At 28.9% G+C, this 18,890-nt stretch overlaps 3 protein-coding genes across 5 annotated transcripts; 2 read left to right on the forward strand and 1 right to left on the reverse strand.

The window, feature by feature from the left end:
• Positions 1 to 4,770: 4,770 nt before the first annotated feature.
• LOC124914503 (cell wall protein RBR3) lies at positions 4,771 to 6,726 on the forward strand. Of its 3 annotated transcripts, none has more exons than XM_047455079.1 (6): positions 4,771 to 4,955; positions 5,037 to 5,170; positions 5,244 to 5,355; positions 5,438 to 5,534; positions 5,607 to 6,236; positions 6,318 to 6,726. In XM_047455079.1, the coding sequence occupies exons 2-6, from the start codon at positions 5,053 to 5,055 to the stop codon at positions 6,492 to 6,494; spliced, it is 1,134 nt and encodes a 377-aa protein (XP_047311035.1). In that variant the 5' UTR covers positions 4,771 to 4,955; positions 5,037 to 5,052; the 3' UTR covers positions 6,495 to 6,726. The 3 variants fall into 3 exon arrangements, with proteins under 3 accessions (XP_047311035.1, XP_047311026.1, XP_047311044.1); XM_047455070.1 differs by having other exon boundaries at positions 4,771 to 4,951; XM_047455088.1 differs by having other exon boundaries at positions 4,776 to 4,951; positions 5,610 to 6,236.
• Positions 6,727 to 10,317: 3,591 nt separating this feature from the next.
• On the forward strand, positions 10,318 to 12,036 carry LOC124920078 (putative serine/threonine-protein kinase). Its single transcript, XM_047460481.1, has 6 exons — positions 10,318 to 10,425; positions 10,509 to 10,621; positions 10,696 to 10,906; positions 10,973 to 11,210; positions 11,383 to 11,533; positions 11,622 to 12,036. The coding sequence occupies exons 1-6, from the start codon at positions 10,359 to 10,361 to the stop codon at positions 11,940 to 11,942; spliced, it is 1,101 nt and encodes a 366-aa protein (XP_047316437.1). The 5' UTR covers positions 10,318 to 10,358; the 3' UTR covers positions 11,943 to 12,036.
• Positions 11,961 to 13,414, reverse strand: LOC124920079. The gene is made up of 3 exons (XM_047460482.1): positions 13,146 to 13,414; positions 12,868 to 13,065; positions 11,961 to 12,774 (listed from the first exon to the last, which is right to left on the reverse strand). Exons 1-3 carry the CDS (start codon positions 13,317 to 13,319, stop codon positions 12,319 to 12,321), a joined length of 828 nt encoding a protein of 275 aa, XP_047316438.1. The 5' UTR covers positions 13,320 to 13,414; the 3' UTR covers positions 11,961 to 12,318.
• Positions 13,415 to 18,890: the final 5,476 nt, after the last annotated feature.

Below are 18,890 nucleotides of genomic sequence, written 5' to 3' on the forward strand. Positions count from 1 at the left end.
TAAGTAAAATCGAACTTTCATCATTAATGTTTTATAAATCACTCTTCTAACTTAAACTACTTTATTTAATTTTATAAAAAAAATAAATTATATATCCAAAACCAAACAAAATATAAATTATAACCCAGCCCGCTCAAATAATTTTGTTTCACAAGATGACTGAGGTCTGGTATGGTTATTGAAATAACAGGAAAAAAAATATGATCGATAATAATTTTGAGGAAATGACGTTATTTTTCTTATAAAGAGACTTAAAAGCATATTAATTTATATAAATAAAATAAAAATTAATAATTTAAAATAAAATATATTTTAATATTTTAATTAATAAATTAATTAATTTGATGGATTAAAGTGTCAGTGAAGTGATATTTAATTTTTTTGAGTTATTCAGTGAAGTGATATTTAATTTTTTTGAGTTATTAAATAACTTAAAATCACAAGAAGGCTGGAGAGATCCAATTCAAACTTTACAGTGAGTTCGATTCTCTTCTAAAAAATACTTAAAAGTTAAAATAGAGTTTATTATTAAAAAAAACTTACAAAAATTTAAATTAAAAACAATAAATAATTTATTTAATAATATAATATTTAACCATCAAATCATTTAACTTATTAATTAAAAATATTTATAAATTAATAAGAGTTTTTTTTACAATCTTCCAGCCTTGAAAGTGACACTTCTGACCACTTTCCCACATTTACACAACACATACATTAAAGTAGCAAAATGTTGTTGAAGAATAATTCAAATTTTGGACCTAAAAACAACTTCTTTTAAAGCTCTTGGTAAATTTCATGATGAAATGATCTTTTTATGGCAGGCGTTTTATTTTCTTTTACTTTTTTTCTTATAGGTACTTTCTTTAAATTTCATTTCACACCTTTGTTGCTGCTTTTTTCTTTATCAAAAATAATTTTTATTATTTTATTCAATCAATTAATCAATCCAAATAATAAAAATATTTTTATTTTTATAAAATTTAAAATTTAAATACAAATGAATTTTATAATAATTTAACAAATTAAAATTTTAAATAACACAATTTTTCGTATACAATTATTTTAAAATAACCCAATACCAAACCATAATTACTCCTTCTCTTTTGTCACATCAACTTAGAGATTCAAATTACTATTATCTTCAAACTATTTTTCATCATGGAAAGAAGATAAAGGATGTATAATGGACTGACTGAACTATAGACCATTCAAAAAATAGAGTATGGACACAAAATTGACCTAGGATTGTCTAATGCTGCAATCGGAACTCAGGTGTATTATAAATTCATGACTTTATGTAACCGTTTATAAATTAATTAGTTTATATTTGGAGAAACGCTTTGAGTTAAAGTGGAGATTATGTTTGTCGCGTGTTATGTTAGTTCTCTTTAATTCAAAATAAATTTTAAAAAAAATTAAAATTATATTCAGAAAAAACTTCTTCATTTTTAAGTATATTTTAGCAGTATTCATTATCCAGTGGGATAATAAATAATTCAATTTTTGTTTGTTAGTTAAATATTAAATAATTTCATAAATTAAAAACTAAAACTATTACCCACTCTCTTCTTTCTAGAAAGTGGGGAAATGTAACGGTCTTGGAGCCATTTTTCTTTCCAGATAATTTTAATGATAAGTTTATTTGAATTATGTATGCATATTTGCAAAAAATACAAGAGGTAGGTTTCTATATGGTCTCATGATATTGACCCATATCTTTCTATTAAATAAAGAATTAATTAAAATATTATATTATTAGTTCATGAATCCTCACAATCATTCTCTATGAATAATATGGATAGTTCAGATAATTCTTATTATTGAAAAGAACTATGGCAATAATACCACAATCATGCATAATCATTCACGATTCTATCAAAATGCCTATCCATCCAAATTATTAATTCATTTGTCTATCTATTTTAAATGACAAACCATTATTTTTGTTACTAATTCTTTGTGTGCATAATTTTTTTTTTTATCGGAATCATAGTTTTGTTCAATCAGTATGCCAATACAAAGAGTACCCCAAAACTTGGATTTTTCGCACATATGTTAAAACATAACGACAAATTAGAGTGTTTTTAATAAGAATATGAAACATTTCTTCTTTCAAATAAGATTTTTTATTTTGTCAATTGAGCAATTCTAGTGAGCGATTTTATTATCTAGGTATTTTACATTTAGATTAAGTTTGATATTTGAATAATCATTGCTTAAAAAAATCTAAGCAAGGTCAAACCAATTACGTTTTTACTTAATTAGAAATCAAACATTATAATCACGTGTCTATATATTACATTGGCCTGAATCAAATTTGAAAATTAAGTTCTTTATTATGATTTTCACTTTATTTAAGGTGTTCTGAATAAAAATTAAACTGTAACCACCTGAACTACCTTAGCAGGTTCATTCGTAGACTATAATAATGAATTTTCTCACTATTGGAGACACATCGATTCAACTAAAAATTATATATTTTAGTTCATGATTTGGTAAGGCCAAGTTTACGGGTTTTCCTGAAACCTAGCTTTCGTTTAGTCATGTTCTTTCTTTCCGTTTCCTTTGTCGTCTCATAACATCGTTGGGAGCCTTGCCTCCTCACAAACCTCTTCAATAAGGGTTTCAATATAAGTGTTCAAGTAGTGTGAAAAAAGCCTTAGAAAAACCCTTTTCCTTTGTGTGTTTGTTGAGATGTTTGTCTGTTACTCAATGTTGGATCTATGAGTTTGGATGATATTAATGTTGCCCATATATTATTTGGCCACCGTTTGTTTAGTATTTTGTTGCTTATTCCTTAATAAAACATCATTCTCTATATGCTTAGAAGTAAGCATAACATAATCCCTTTGAGTCTTTTGTAAACAATATATATGAATATCATATTTGGAAACTTTTTTACCAAAATAATAATCTTATTTAAAAAAAAAAACTTATTCAGTATGTTCTCATTCTATGCTTTGATTTCTTGCCGAGTAAAATGAATAATGTTCAAAAGTAGCATAATAATAAATTTGACCAATCTCTTCCACACACATATAAATTGCATAAGATTTAAGAAATTAAATTATTTAAAGGTCTTTTTCCTTGAATAGAACAAGTAAAGAGTATCAAGTTTTTTTAAAACCCAAAAAAAAAAAAAAAAAAAAAAAAAAAAAAAAATCCCATGTTCCTCAAAGTCTGTGGCACCTTTGACTACTGATGGAACTTTATTACAAGTTTGTTTGATCTTGTTAAAAAAAAACTCATTTTTCAAAAAAATTTTAATATAAAAAAAATCATTTATTTCAATAAATAACTAAAATAGATTTAATAACTAATTTTTAAAATATCATAAACAATAAAATAAATATTTTTTAATTAATGAATTAAATAATTTAATAAAAAATGATTTTTAATTGAATAGTAATTTATCAATAGCTTTGCTTCATATGAACTTATTTTCAAATGATTTAGTATTCAATTAATTAACCTTTCTCAATCATATAAATATCAAAATACTTTTCCTTATTTTATATAATATTTTCAAATATTAAACATATTCTTTTATTAATTCAATCTAATTGAGTTTTACATAACTTCTTTGACATGGGTTATTTTTTTATTTATTAGAATTTTATAAAAAAAACTCAATATTTTATCTGTTTTCATTTCATTTATCTACTCATTTTATCAATTAAAATATTAAAACTTTTATTTTTTATTTAGGTCTGGTTCCGAATTATTCAAATAACTCAACCTAATCAAATATCATTTTATCTAATTACTTAATTCATTAACCAAAATAATAAAATATCATCTATTTAAAAAATAAAATTTATGTTATCATTATATATTAATACTCTTTAAATATTCTTACTAAAAAATATCACATTCTCAAAATCACCATAATCATTAGTTTATAAATAATTGAAGTTATAAGAATTCAAACAAGCTCTTAATTGTTTCTCTTTAATTTATCTATCTCATTTATTTAAAATGATCACTATACTGAAAAAAAAAATCAATTTAAAAAAGAATTAAGTCAAAAAAGATTTTTATTTAAAATCCAAATAAAACTCACAAAATCCCCAAGATCAAACCAGCTCTAAAATATTTATATGATTGGAGTTTGAGTAAGTTAAATTATTTGTGTAAAAAATATTATATATAATAAATTAATATATTTTATAAAATTAAGAATATTTTAGTGATTTTTTTATAATTTGATTGAATAATTGAAAAGATGACATGTTATTTGAAATTAAAAATTTATTAAGTAAATAATACAAAAACATTAAAATAAAATAAAATCAAACTCGTTTAATCATTGTGTTTTTCTAATTTTTTTTAAAATTTTTTTTTGTCTAATTGATTAAATTTTCTTAAAAAAAATCATTTTTTATAGTTTAAAGACAAAAACAGTTCTTATTTCAATATTAAACAATAAATTAATTTAAAATAATTAAATAAATAATAATTTAATATTTTATCCCACTACATAAAAAAAAAAAAGAAGTTCTCACCTAGAATACTTATGGTGTATTATCTGTAATTAAAAGAAAAAGGAAAAAATAATCTTAATATTTTGATTTTGATAGATAGAAATAGTGATTTAGATAAATAAAGTGAAGTTAAAATTTAAATAAAATATTCTTAAAAAATCCAAAAACTCAAAAATCAAACAAGTCACTTGTGTTAACTCTTCCAGGTCATTTACTTTGGTGGGAAATAATGTCTGATTACATTCGAATATTGTCACAAATCCCATGTGATTGATCATTTCAAATCTATCTCTCTCTCTCCCCTAAGTTTCGATAAAAGTTAGGAACACGTCCATAGAAATACCCCATCTGTTTGATTCCTCTCCATTTTTCTTCCCCATAAATCTACCTCATTCATCTCTCTCCTCCGTCTCGACGGTTACGCCGCCGCTTCCTGCTTAAAAATCCCAACTTTAACAAACCCAGTAAGCTAAGATCTCTCTATCTAGTATCTATTGAATCTACATCTCCTCGGATCTGCAAATTAATGTCGGATTTCATGGATTACAGGTTTCAGAGTAGAAATATGGCACCAAAGGAGATTGAAAATGATGATGATTTGAAACTGTTTCTTGAGATGCGCAATCATGATAAGGAGAATAACTTACTTGTTCATGATTCTGATGATTTTAATGATAAATCAGGTATTTACTTCACTGTTTGAATTCAAATTTGAATTTGAATTTGAAAATGTTTGCTTCTTTTTATATTCGGCAGCATCATCGGATGACAGTTCTGGCAAACCTAAGACAACCTTGGTTTTGTCGATTGGAGATGTTACAGCTGATGATTTCCTAAACTCTGAAGCTGCTAAAACTGATTATGATTGGTAGTTTTCGTAATCCTGTAAATATTTTGTGGTTTTCAAATGAACATTTTACATATTCCTCTGTTTTTTTGTTTTTTTACAGGTTGATCTCTCCACCTGCAACTCCATTGTTTCCTTCCTTAGATATGGAACTTGTAACCAAATCTGAATCTACAGAAATCAAAATTTTGAATCCTAAGGTGAGAATAATTGGTTTGTTGTAGAACCCATCAAATTTTAGCACATAAAAAAGTAATATTTGTGATGATTAGCAGACAGCATTGTCAAATGGTTCGAGCTCTTATAATGCTGGTGTAAAGAGAAGACCATCTTCATCTTCTTCTTCTAGACCTGCAACACCAACAACAGGAAGAGCTACAGCTACTACATTTCCTGCAATCATCAAGTCTTCTTCAAGACCTTCCACGCCTACTTCACGACCAACAATGGCGGCTAGATCATCATCATCAAAGGTGCCATCCGTTATTAAGCCTGGTTCAAGGTCAATAACACCGGCAGGAACACAAAGACGGTCATCTGCACCTTCTTCCTTACCAACTCGAGGAATTTCTCCATCTGTGAAATCAAGGCCGTTGAAAACCTGTGATGTTTCTAATTCTAAACCATTGATGAATCAAAGGCCATCCTCAGCTGGACCACGAACAAGGAATGGTGCTAAAACTATTGTTGGGAATTCCATTTTTGTAAAGAGTAGAGCCCAAATGAGAATGGATGATGATGATGAAGTGAACCCGGTTTTGATTGGGACGAAGATGGTTGAGAGAGTTGTAAACATGAGGAAGTTAGCTCCATCATCAACATCATCATCATCATCTGGAGATGGGTCTGGATTTGGAAGGTCCTTATCCAAGAAATCATTGGACATGGCTATAAGGCATATGGTAAGTAATTGAAACCTTATCTCATGATTCTTATCAGATGAATTAGTCAATCTATTAATTTAATTTCACTTGGGATGACAGGACATACGAAGAAGTATTCCAGGAAATCTTCGACTTATCAAGACAAACAATGGTCAAAACTCATCTATTCAAAGCAATAGTTCTTCAGATTCATCATCGAAAAGCAGGGGAGAAAGTTTTTCAGACTCTCCTCTTGCAACCAGTTCTGAACCACCCAGCTTTGAAGCTAGAAATTAGCAAGCACCAGTCAGTTTGAATGAATGATGTTTAACAGAAGATGAGACCTTTCGCATTAATGGCTGATTGATATTGATGATTTGAGAACAGTCAAATGTTGCATTGACTCCATGTTCTTTGTATGGAGATTGTCATCAATTTCTGTTTCTTCTGCTTGATGGGTTTCTTTTTCCATTTTATGATTGTTTATTCTGTGACTTTTTTGAGACTGAAAAGTTTGATCTCTTTACTTGTTTTCAGTTTTGTTGGGTAACCCTAAAACCTGGTTGGCTTGGAATATCTTTGAGAAATCAGCAAAATTAACTAGTAAAAAAGTCTCTTTTTATGTCATTACATGATGTATGGTGGAGTGACAAGAGCCAGGTTGTGGTGTTTGTACAAATATATATTATCTTCACATGGGAATTCTAATAGTTTAATCTTTATTTTAGATACTAAGAAGAATAAAATAATGTAAGTGGGAGATCATAACCTAGTGGAGGTCATACCCTAATTTTGTTTCACTCTTTTATACATTCATTAAGGTTTTTTATGTTCACCTCTACTGCTGTCAGCGGGATTTGGATTAGGTATGACAATAGTACCTATCGGGTAGGACACTTGACCGCTCTAACCTATCGAGTCGGGTAATTCATAAAGCAAAATTTTTGAGTTAAAATCGAGTCAATCCAATTTGGATACCCGACTATTCACATGTTGGTACAAGGAAAAAAAATAAACGGATTAAAAATAATGCTTAATAATATGGATATTCTAAATATATATAAAAAATTATTAATTTATAAAACAAACGAGTCATTATAATTATTAATTTATAAAACAAACCAATACTTATAAAATAAATAATAGTTTGTAAAACAAACTAATCCTTTTCAAAAATTTGGTTAAAATTATAGAAAGTAAAAGTATAAACTTTTAAAACAAACTGGTCGTTAGCTGTCGATTCGAAACCAAGAATTTCTGATCACTTCCTTACCCAATTTTTTGGGACAGGCTCGGTTCCTATTTTGATCGGTGCAAGTTCTGGTTAGTCAAGACCCAAAATTTGCGACCTAATTGTGAGATTAACCTTTGACAACGGGAATAACGTTCACACGGAAAAAAAAAATTACATAAAATAAATTTAATAAAATAATAATAATAATAATAATAATATGTATTAAATGTTTAATTTTTTTAATAAATTACGAATAATATATTACAATAAAAAATAAAATACTCTCATTCCACCTTTTATTCACTTCGTTAATAACTTATCTTCTTACATATCTTATCATATATTTTTTTTCGAATTAACCTCTCATCTCGTGACTTTATACTTTCACTTTGGTAAATCAAATATTTGATTTATATTTTTTAATATTTAATATCGTGACCTCACACTTTGGTCAATCAAATATTTGATTTATATATTTTTTAATCATTTTCAATTGATATCGGCCTATTATCCATCGACAAACTATATCCCAATCACACTTGATTAAAGGGTTGTACTTGTTAGGTTGCAAGTTCGAAACATACATATAAGATTTTTTATTTTATTTTTAAACGTTTTAAGTTTATGGACGAGTCAACCCATAATCCGACCCAAATATCCATTTATTTTCACATATATATATCCAAATTAACCACAACTCTCGACCTGACAATCCAGACACTTTAAAAATTAAGCATATATATTAGTTAGTTAAAAAGTTGAACTTATATTGATAAAATGTCCCGCGTTCATCTAATTTGGTGTTGAATTTAAAATATAAAGTGTTATTAGTCTAGTTAGTTAAAGTGTTATACTTATTTAGTTAAACTACAAGTTCGAAACATACATATAACATTTTTTATTTTATTTTTAATCGCTTTAAGTTTATGAGCGGGTTAACTCACAATTCGACCCAAATATCTATTTACTCTCACATAGTCACACATATATATCCAAATTAACCACAGCTCTTAACCCGACAACCTGGACACTTTAAAAAGTTAAACATCATTATATATATATATAAATATAAATATTATTAAAAAAGATTTTATAAAAGATTTTTTTTTGAATTAAAAAGAATTAGAATGATACTCCATAATTTCGTTTTAATTCAAAACGCTTTCAGTTGAAATCGAACATGTGTCATTTTAATCTCTTAAACTGTTTTTTACCACAATAAACTTGGTGGGTTCTTATGCCATCAAAGAATTGCAAAGTAAAAAAAACAAAATACGCATCAACCATTTTCTTAGGATAAATCATGATTGAATAATTTAAATAAAAAAAAAACAATTTAAAAGATAAATAAAAAATGTGAAGACAAAACAAAATCTAATACCAAAAAATTCAATAATTCAACTATTTTCCTTATGATTAGTAAATATAAAAGCTCGAACAAAATCATCTTTACAAATCAGATGATATTGTACATGTTATTCAAACTAAAAACTACAATTATGGATTTGTCGAATATGACACCAAAAAAACATATCAACTAACACATTCAAAATATGCTTACACCAGTAACCTTCAATGCATTTTTTTAATTTCATTTGAACTCCAAATTAAATGCAATGAATTCAGCTACCATCCGTTTTGGATTCATTAAAAAAAATAAAAAAAAATAACTAGCCAAAAACAATGATCCATTAATTTGCTTGCACGGTCAACCCAACATTCACATGTAATTTACATAGTTTAATTCTAACAATTACTTAACCTCAATTATTTGACAGATCACCTGACCATTAACTATTGACACTCTGAAATTCAGGCCTTCACATCATGCATAGAAGAATCTATTTGTTTTGAACTAGAATAATAATAATAATTCAATAAAGTTACAGTAGAAGTAAAATTAGCTGACCATTGACCGAACTATCCTTGAATATTGTTACAATTATTGGTAGAAAAAAACTGATTGACATTAACACTATAGTCTAGTTTATACCTTAAATGATAATAGTATCAAGTTGGGTAAGCCCAAGACTCTGTCTAAGGCTAACTAGGCAGCCGCATACTTTTTCTCTCAGATACCCTAAAATATAAATTAAAATATACACTATCAAGATTTGAACTTAAAACCTAATTATTATAATATTTAATTAACTAGAATAGATTTCATTTCTTAATTATAATAGTATATAGTTTTACATTTACCGTGTACCGATGACACATGAGATCTTGGTCCACGATATGTTGATCGTGCTATTCATTATTTTGAAAATGATCAAATACAAAATGATATAAATGAGAGTCGTTTAATCTTAACGATAAAAGCATTACAAAAAAGTTTTAAAAAAATACATAACACACAATTGTTATTTCATAGCCTAATTTATTATTACTTAAACTAAACTAAACTAGTTTTAAGTGACAATATTTTTGTGCAAGAGAATAAAACTTTTGAGAACCATGACATGACATGTGAGATCTTGCTATATTTAAAATAAAATTGAATTAACATCCATTCTTAATAAAATGTAAAACTGAAAAATTAATCGTAAATTAATATTGTCATAATAATTCATTTTTCCAAGTTTTGAATGGACCATAATATGATATATATATTCAAATAATTCAATTAAACCATATGTACATTACATATAAAAAAAAATTAAGTTTCAAAGGTCAACTTGATATCTCTTCATCACCACTAGTTGGTTGGTATTAATGGTGGTTTTAGTGGGCATTTCAACCATCCATATATATAACCCTTTTGAATGTGAAATCCAAATAATGAGCCATTTTCCTGTCCTGCACCTAACTTCCTACCTTTTGTCACATTCAAGAAGAAACCTTAGGTCTCTGTCTGCTCTTTCTGTAGGGTTCCCTCTTTTCATCACCCTTAAAAATCTCTCAAGTTGAAAGGTGTGATCTTTAAGATGGGTTTTACTTGTTTTGGCTGCTTCAATTCCAGCACAAGGAAGAACATAAAGTCTCAAGATGAAGGTATATACAGCAAAACACTGTCCAATTGTCTCTTTTCTGTTGTTTTTTCATATATATCATTAGTCTTTTTGGAAACTGTTTAGGAATCGTGGCTAATAATGTAAGGCTCTTCTCCTATAACTCATTGAGATCAGCAGCCGATAACTTTCATCCATCTAACAAAATTGGTGGAGGTGGCTATGGAATTGTTTACAAGGTAATTAAGGTAATGTTTATTTCTCAAAAAATGGAAATTTGAAACTTAAATAGTTCATGTTATAATTATGTCAGGGAGTTCTTAGAGATGGAACTCGAGTAGCTATCAAATCACTTTCGGCTGAATCAAAACAAGGGACTAAAGAATTCTTAACGGAGATTAGCATGATCTCAGAAATCCGACATCCAAACCTTGTTCAATTGTTGGGTTGTTGTGTAGAAGGTCATAGGAGGATATTGGTATATGAATATCTTGAAAACAACAGCCTTGCTAATGCTTTACTTGGTAATGAATTATAATCATATCATTGTCATTTGTTTCATTGAGGGATTGATCATATTTTCTTTGCAGGTTCTAAAGGTAAGCGAATTTCTCTTGATTGGCATAAGAGAGCTGCTATATGTTTGGGAACAGCTTCTGGTATGGTATTCCTTCATGAGGAATCAGACCCACCAATTGTTCATCGCGATATAAAGGCTAGCAATATACTTCTCGATGAAAATTGTATTCCAAAGATTGGAGATTTTGGCCTTGCAAAGCTTTTTCCAGACAATGTTACTCATGTTAGTACCCGTGTTGCAGGAACTGTGTAAGTTGTTTTATCGTATTGAAGTACTATAACAAAATGAATTGCAAGAACAAATCAATTATCAGAGTTTTGGTGACCCGAAAGAGTTTTAGCCCATACTAGAGCTCGTGAATCGTGATTTGACCAAAGACAACCTGAAATTTTCAACAGGAGTTTTATTTTGTGGTTTCAGGGGATACCTAGCTCCGGAGTATGCATTGCTAGGCCAGCTTACGAAGAAGGCTGATGTCTATAGTTTTGGAATTGTTATACTCGAAATCATTAGTGGCAAGAGCAGCAGCAAGAATGCGTTTGGAGAGGATTTGTTGGTCCTGGTGGAATGGGTATGTTTTGTGAAAACAGATTTTGATTATTGGTTTAACGTTTTAGAGAAAAAAAATGAAATTTGAGCACGTTTTTGTTTGTTTGCAGGCGTGGAAGTTGAGAGGGGAAGGTCGGCTTCTAGAAATGGTAGATTCAGAACTAATGGATTATCCAAAAGATGAAGTGATAAGGTTTCTTAAGGTAGCTCTGTTTTGCACACAAGCGGCTCTTAACCAAAGACCGGGCATGAAGCAAGTAGTGGAGATGCTCACAAGGGATGTTGTTTTGAACGAGGTTTTGTTGACTGAGCCGGGGACTTATAGGACAAACAACAATTGTCGTAGATCAAGTGATAAGAATTCATGCAACGGAAGTAATGCAAATTTGAATGATTCTTCTGAAAATGTTACAGAAGTGATTCCTAGATGATTGAATCTTTTATTATCATTGTTTCTGAAATTTCTCTTGTATATTGGACAAGGAAATTTTAACACTAAAGTTATATACAATTCAATTCACAACAGAGTAGCTCAAGTGGATAACTTTCGAAGGAATCCAAAACCGCTAAGACATTTCTTTAGAGTTTTACTAGCGAATAAGAGAACATTTCCTTCTCTATTATCTTCCTCCTCAAATTCAGTCCTTAAATCCATTATGTCTTCATCCCCATTAAGAATAAGCTCCATTTCATTTGAACTGCAAGAGCCATTTGCCACATCCATATCATTTGGTTGAATAATTTGATCCTAGATTGGGAAACAAAAATGAAAATTAGACATTGAACAACTTTATATTATAGTGTATTTCATCCCTCAGCCACCTTCATTGTGTCTTCTTCTTCTTCTTCTTCTTCATGAGTTAATCCAGGGACTAGAACTGGTGTACTTTCACTAGGAACTAAGATATCATCTTCTATGCTCTCCAAATTCTCGAAAACCACAGTTGTATTAACACTTGCTTCCATTAATGTCAAATCCTGTTCTACAAAACTAACCGGTTCTTCCACAACTATCTCCTCCTCCTCTGCTGTAATGCTATCTCCAATTTCATTTTCGAAAACCAAGTCATTTGTTGAAGCTAGATCTTCCTCGGAGATTGTTTGCAGTTGAGAATCATCCCAATCTTCAGAGACAGTGATAGTTTTGGCAGTTACCCATGTCTGAAGAATTCGATCAGGTCCTGGCTGCCAAGAGATATTTTGATTTCCTCCATCCTTTAATATGAACTTGAACTGGATTTTCTTCCCAACAGGAATGTCATCCTATTTGATAAAAAGGGAATTAGTCAATTAGGAAGAGAACCCATGAAAAAGAAACAATATTGGAATGTGAATGAGGGGTTAAACTTTAATTACCAGTTCAACAGTCCATACATGGCCTTCTGACCAATCCATGGGTATTGAACTTGTTGGATCCCAAGAACCAAGCTTTGGATCATCTCCTACTATGTGAAATCGTTCTCCAAATATACATTCCCTTTGTAACTGGAATCTTACTTGAACATGATCTGCATTAGAAGTTGCATTGAAATCTTGAAGTAAGGTTTCTTCAGTCTGCAAAAGCAAATTCATCAGCATCAATTAAAGAAGAAGACTAGTAATGGAACTAAACCCTGTTTGGTAAAGAAAGAAACCTGAGGATTGGAGGAAGAAGAGACAAAGATCCTCCCATGAGAGAAATCGACATTTCTGAGATATCGAATTGAGGGAAGAAGAAGAAGAGTGTGGGAAAGCTTCTTATTATGAATGGGAAAGCTTCCATTTTCCACCTTCATCGCCGGCGAACTCATGAGGGCGCCGGCGGCCATTTTCACTCTCTGTTTCTGATCTCCGGCGGCCACTAAAAAATGGTTTGATTCATAGAAGAACAGAGACCCAAGCAATGTTTAGTGATTGTGTGGAGAAGAACAACCGACATTTTTTTTTTCTCGTAGAAAACAAAACAAAACAAAACATTGAATAATGAATGGAGGTCAGATGATTTGAATGTTTGGGTCCCTCCTCTTATTTCGGAATATGTGGATGTGGGATTTGCTGAATCATCACGTGTCCTGCCGCCAACTTCTCATTATCCATTTAACGATTCAATTCAGCTTGAAATGGATTTGAATTTTTTTAAATAACTTGGATTGTGTAGAAAGTAACTATTGATTATAATTTTGTTCTGGTGATTTTTTCGTTAATAAAAAGGCTGTTTGAGAAATGTTTTTTTTTTTTTTTTTTTTTTGAAATTTATGTATTTTTCTTAAAAAAACTATTGTTTGAATCTAATTAAAAAATAATTTTTAAATATTTATCATCAAATTATATTTATCTCTTTTTCCCACTTTATTTATTTTTATTTAATAATTAATTTATATTAAAAAATAATTTTAAAACTTTAATTAGATTGATTGTAGGATAAAAATCTAAAATAACTCAATAACCACCCATCAAACACCCATCAAACAAGCTTTTAAGAGGATTATTATTATATAATAATAAAATAAAAAATAATAATTTTAAATATAAAATATTTTGATTAATAAATTAAATAATAAGACAAATGATGAGAATTAATTTAAAGAGGAGTGATAGAGAGATGGAATTTGGTGAGGGAATGACTTGCCATATAATTTCTCTCTTTCCTTCCACTTTTACATTTTCAAACCAATGAAGGTGATTGAAGGTGATCCCACTTTATAACCACTCATCAAACAAGCTTTTAAAAGGATTATTATTATATAATAATAAAATAAAAAATAATAATTTTAAATATAAAATATTTTAATATTTTGATTAATAAATTAAATAATAAGACAAATGAGAATTAATTTAAAGAGGAGTGATAGAGAGAGAATTTGGTGAGAGAATGACTTGACATCACATTCAATCACCTTCATTGGTTTGGTTGGAAAATGTAAAAGTGGGATCACCTTCATTGGTTTGAAAATCGTAAAAGTGGGAGGAAAGAGAGAAAAGAGAGAAATTATATGCCAAATCATTCCCTCACCAAATTTCTTCACCAATTTCTCTCGCCTAATCATTTCTCTAATTTAAATTAGGTTTATTTAACCTAAATTTGACAAGATAAAATAAAGTTATTAATAAAACTATCTAAGTATTTACTAAATAAATTTGATCAAACTAACAATAAAATTATTAAATAAGTTTTGATCAAACTAACCATAAATTTATTTATTAAAATTATTGAACCTATTTAATTTAACTATTTCTTTAAATAGAACAAAACAAAACAACACAAAAACAATATTATTCATTGAAATCATCATCAAACTGTGGCTGGAACAAAATTGTGAACTTTTAGTGACGGTAGAAAACATATTAAATTCATACCTAACGCAATTCGTATGACAGAGATGGCTTTATACAATGTTTGACCGCCAATTGTTATGTTGGATGAACTTTCATCACTTTTTTATTTTATTTTAACCTGAGATTTTGGCTTTATAGATATTTGTTTTTCTTAATTCTCATGCATAACATTCTTGAATCGTTAAAGGACCTTATTTTCATTTTTTATATGGACTTTCTTAGAAAAAGAAAAAAACAAAAGTAGAAAGAATGCACTTTTTAGGATGTTTTCTTCGCATAATGGTTGAAAATGTGGAGAAGAAGAATAAATCAAATTCATTCAAGGGCTAAAATGATAAAATTTCAAGCAATCATCAATTGCAATGATAAAATTTCCCTACTTGAATGAATACTTGAATACTTTACGAGCATATAAACCACAAATAAAGACATAAATAAAAACGATACAGTAACACATGATATTTTTACGTGGAAAATCTCCTCAAATCAAAGAGTAAAACCACGAGACTGCACGTCCAAAATCAAGCTCACTGTCATCAAATATTCAGCTTACAAAGAGGTTCAGTAACCTTCAGCAACACAAAAGAATAGAGACATAACCAAAACCAAAAAGAGTAAACACTTTTTGGTCTTATAATCAAATATAATAAAACTGAAATGGACAGAAACTTTAACCCACCAAAAAATTAACTTAGAGATATTCAAACCTTAATCCAACTGTTGAAAACGTAGAAGAATGAGTTACCAACCTCCCAACGAAATATCTACACAAACGGATATTGTTTGACCCTCCAACAATAGGTTTGATGAAGACTGCACCAAATAGACAAAAATCAGTCTTACCTTTTTCTCTTCTTCTTCTCAATGTGTTTTGATATGTCTGAAGCATAAACCCAAACCAACTACTAAACAATCTTAGTGATTGATTGAAGCATGAAAACCGTCAGTCCTACTCTACTAGCTTTAGTTAGAATATGATCTTTCTCTATGAGAGCGGACCCATAACCGTTCTTCCCTGTCTGTAACTTGAACCCCAAAATTGACGTAAAAAAGCAGAACTGAATGAATCAATTGTGATTGATTGCTTCCGGTAATAAAAAATTAGATAAATGATAGGAGAGAGAAAGGGGGAGAGAATAATGTGTCACCACAGAACTAAATGAAAAAAGATTAAAGGGTGAGGAGAGAAAAAATTTGTTATTTTTTCAGCAAATCAGATTGCGCTACGTCATTCCTTTTCAAATCTTCTCTCCTAAATTCCATTTCCAATCATTTCTCAAAAAGCTATTACCCTGTTTTAGGTTTCAAAGTGAATGAGAAATTTGATGAAATGGCCCTACTAATAGCCTTAATTCCAAAAAAGGCCCGTGTCTGATAATGTTTGTAAAATAGGCCTTTTTGCCCTGCGAAAAGTTTGTAATACCCTTCGCGCGCCTGTTTTACCGCTCAATTACGAGAAATGTCATTCACGCATTTTCATCTAAAAAGCGTGAGTTGATTAACGCGTTTTAGATAAAAATGCGTGAATGATATATTTCTCGCATTTAGTATATTTCTCGCATTTGATGTATTTCTCGCATTTGATGCTAATAAATAGAAAGATATCAATTATTTTTTATTAAAATTTTAATTCCTCATTTTAGGTAGCTAATAATATAATTGATTGAAATTTTTAAGCATTGAGTTTGACCTCTCTAGTAGTGGAAGGTGAACTCAGAAAGCATGCTTTTACTTTCTTTAGAGTAAAGAGCATATATATTTCAAAATTATCTCTGATAAATTATTAGAATAAATCGGGAAATTCATACGATCGATGGGAAGATTAATGTATATTTCAAAATATTATCACTTCTAAATATAATTAGAAGAAAGTGACTATATATATGTGTGGGTTGCTGACGCAAGAACCTTTCTAGAAGCAGAATTCTGGTTTCACATTGGATTAGAAAGGTCTATGAAAACAACCCTTCACTTTTTATCAATTTGTTGGAAGAAGATAGAAAATATGTGTAGTAGAAAATTTGGGTGGGTATTCTTTTATTTTCATTTTCGATAGGAATTTACAGAAAAAGACTTGGGTATTGTTTTGTTTTGGGTGTGAGGTATCTTTATGCCTCAAATTTTCTTGTAATTATCATTCATTGATTCATTTTGGCACTTTTAATATCCCTGATCAACTGTTGTTATATATAATCTTGCTTTTACTGATTCAAGTTTTGGTGTTTTGCAATTTTGCTGAACCTTAGTCAAGACAAAAACATTCAACAGTATAACTATTTATTCTTTCTACAATTCCATCTCCATTAAAATTAATAATTAAGACCATCTGCAAAACATTTTCAAGACTAGTGTTTTTGCTAAAACTTATTGTCTTGCATTGTAATCATTATCTAATTTAAATACTCTAAAAAAAAAAGGATGAAAATATGACAAAGTTTTACAAGTTCAAAACCAAAGATTTGATTTTGCTTAATAGCTACATAAAAAATAAAAGCATGTTTGTAAATTTCAGCCAATAGGTAGGCAAATCCTAAAATAGAACACTTATCCAAAAAAATTTACATTCAAGCCTATCACAACCAATTAATAAAATGCGAGAAATAGAAAGAAATATACCAAATGCGAGAAATACATCAAATGCGAGAAATACATCAAATGCGAGAAATATACCCAATGCGAGAAATACAAAATGCGAGAAATATCAAATGCGAGAAATATACCATTCACGCATTTTCCTCTAAAACGCGTTAATCAACTCACGTTTTTAAATGAAAATGCGTGAATGACATTTCTCGTAATTGAGCGGTAAAACAGGCGCGCGAAGTGTATTATATATAGACTTTTCGCAGGGCAAAAAACCCCATTTATAAACATTATCAGGCGCGAACCTTTTTTAGAATTAAGGCTATTAGTAGGGTAATTTCATCAAATTTCCTGACTATCATTTAGTTGGGTATGAATTGATACAAATTGGACCTTTTATTTTCTCATTGAGCCCAATCAAAATCCCAACAGAAACTTACTCATCTTTTAGTGGATGTTTCAATATTTTTCTGATCCCATATATATCCTCATATATAGTTTTTGAGTTCTATATTTTTTTCAGCTGTTTATATTGGCTTCTTTGGATTTTTTAGTTTTGTTAAACAACCTGTGCATTTGTTAAAGAAAAAACACATTTCTAATAATTTCAGTTACCATATTAGTTTGAGACCTATTTACCTACCTAGCTTTGTACATTTTTTCTTTTTAGTGAACATTGTTGGGGGCTAACTCTCCACCCCGGTGAACCCTACTTGTTTTTTTAGAAAACCCCTACTTCAATAATATGTGTCTTCAATGTAATTCGAAAGTAAAACTTCCATCGTGATCTTAATCTACTTGCTTCAATAATAGGTTCAATAATAGGTTGAATTTAAGTTGTAATTATTGTTGATAGATGTACTATGTTGGCACATTTACATCGGTTTAAATTCTGCAATAGCATGTCACTACTTTGTTCGTATTGAGGTTTATAAAAAAATGCAGAGAGAAAAAAATAATGATTGTTTATGATTTTGCGGGGTGATGATTATTTTTTATAAAAAAATTTAAAAGGTATTTGATATATATGCAAACAAAATAAAAAATAATAATTTAAAATATATAGTATTTTAGTATTTTGATTAATGAAATGAATGATGTAATTGTTGATAAATAATTGATTTTTGAGGTTTTTTTTTAAACCCAAAGAGAATAAAGCCATAGATTATCTGTATTCTATTAATTATGGGATTTGGGATTGATGTCAAGAAATTGGGAAATTTCATCAACTCAAGTCCATCGTATGATTTCCCAAAGTAACCTTGTTTCACGTTCACTTTCTCAAACTAACATAGTCATTCATTCCCAAACTAACCTAATTTACTATTCAAACTCAGTTTTTTTATTTATTTATTCTTTTTACATTTAGAATTTATTATATATAAACTAAATTATTTATATTTTGATATATAATTTAAATTATTATTTATATAAATTAAATTATTTATATTTTAAATTATTATTTTTATAAATTTAATTAT

This window comes from Impatiens glandulifera, chromosome 1, assembly GCF_907164915.1.
Source record: "Impatiens glandulifera chromosome 1, dImpGla2.1, whole genome shotgun sequence".
In the NCBI taxonomy this organism is placed as follows: Eukaryota; Viridiplantae; Streptophyta; class Magnoliopsida; order Ericales; family Balsaminaceae; genus Impatiens; species Impatiens glandulifera.

What these genes read in the sequence shown, in the direction of transcription:
- LOC124914503 (XM_047455079.1), top strand. Translation starts at nt 5,053, where the DNA reads ATGGCACCAAAGGAGATTGAAAATGATGATGATTTGAAACTGTTTCTT. An exon ending in TCAAAATTTTGAATCCTAAG is followed by an intron (nt 5,535 to 5,606) that starts GTGAGAATAATT and finishes TGTGATGATTAG; the next exon opens with CAGACAGCATTGTCAAATGG. An exon ending in ACATGGCTATAAGGCATATG is followed by an intron (nt 6,237 to 6,317) that starts GTAAGTAATTGA and finishes TTGGGATGACAG; the next exon opens with GACATACGAAGAAGTATTCC.
- LOC124920078 (XM_047460481.1), top strand. Translation starts at nt 10,359, where the DNA reads ATGGGTTTTACTTGTTTTGGCTGCTTCAATTCCAGCACAAGGAAGAAC. An exon ending in CCTTGCTAATGCTTTACTTG is followed by an intron (nt 10,907 to 10,972) that starts GTAATGAATTAT and finishes TTTTCTTTGCAG; the next exon opens with GTTCTAAAGGTAAGCGAATT. An exon ending in ACCCGTGTTGCAGGAACTGT is followed by an intron (nt 11,211 to 11,382) that starts GTAAGTTGTTTT and finishes TTGTGGTTTCAG; the next exon opens with GGGATACCTAGCTCCGGAGT.
- LOC124920079 (XM_047460482.1), bottom strand. Translation starts at nt 13,319, where the DNA reads ATGGCCGCCGGCGCCCTCATGAGTTCGCCGGCGATGAAGGTGGAAAAT. An exon ending in CTTCTTCCTCCAATCCTCAG is followed by an intron (nt 13,066 to 13,145) that starts GTTTCTTTCTTT and finishes TTGCTTTTGCAG; the next exon opens with ACTGAAGAAACCTTACTTCA. An exon ending in ATGTATGGACTGTTGAACTG is followed by an intron (nt 12,775 to 12,867) that starts GTAATTAAAGTT and finishes TTTATCAAATAG; the next exon opens with GATGACATTCCTGTTGGGAA.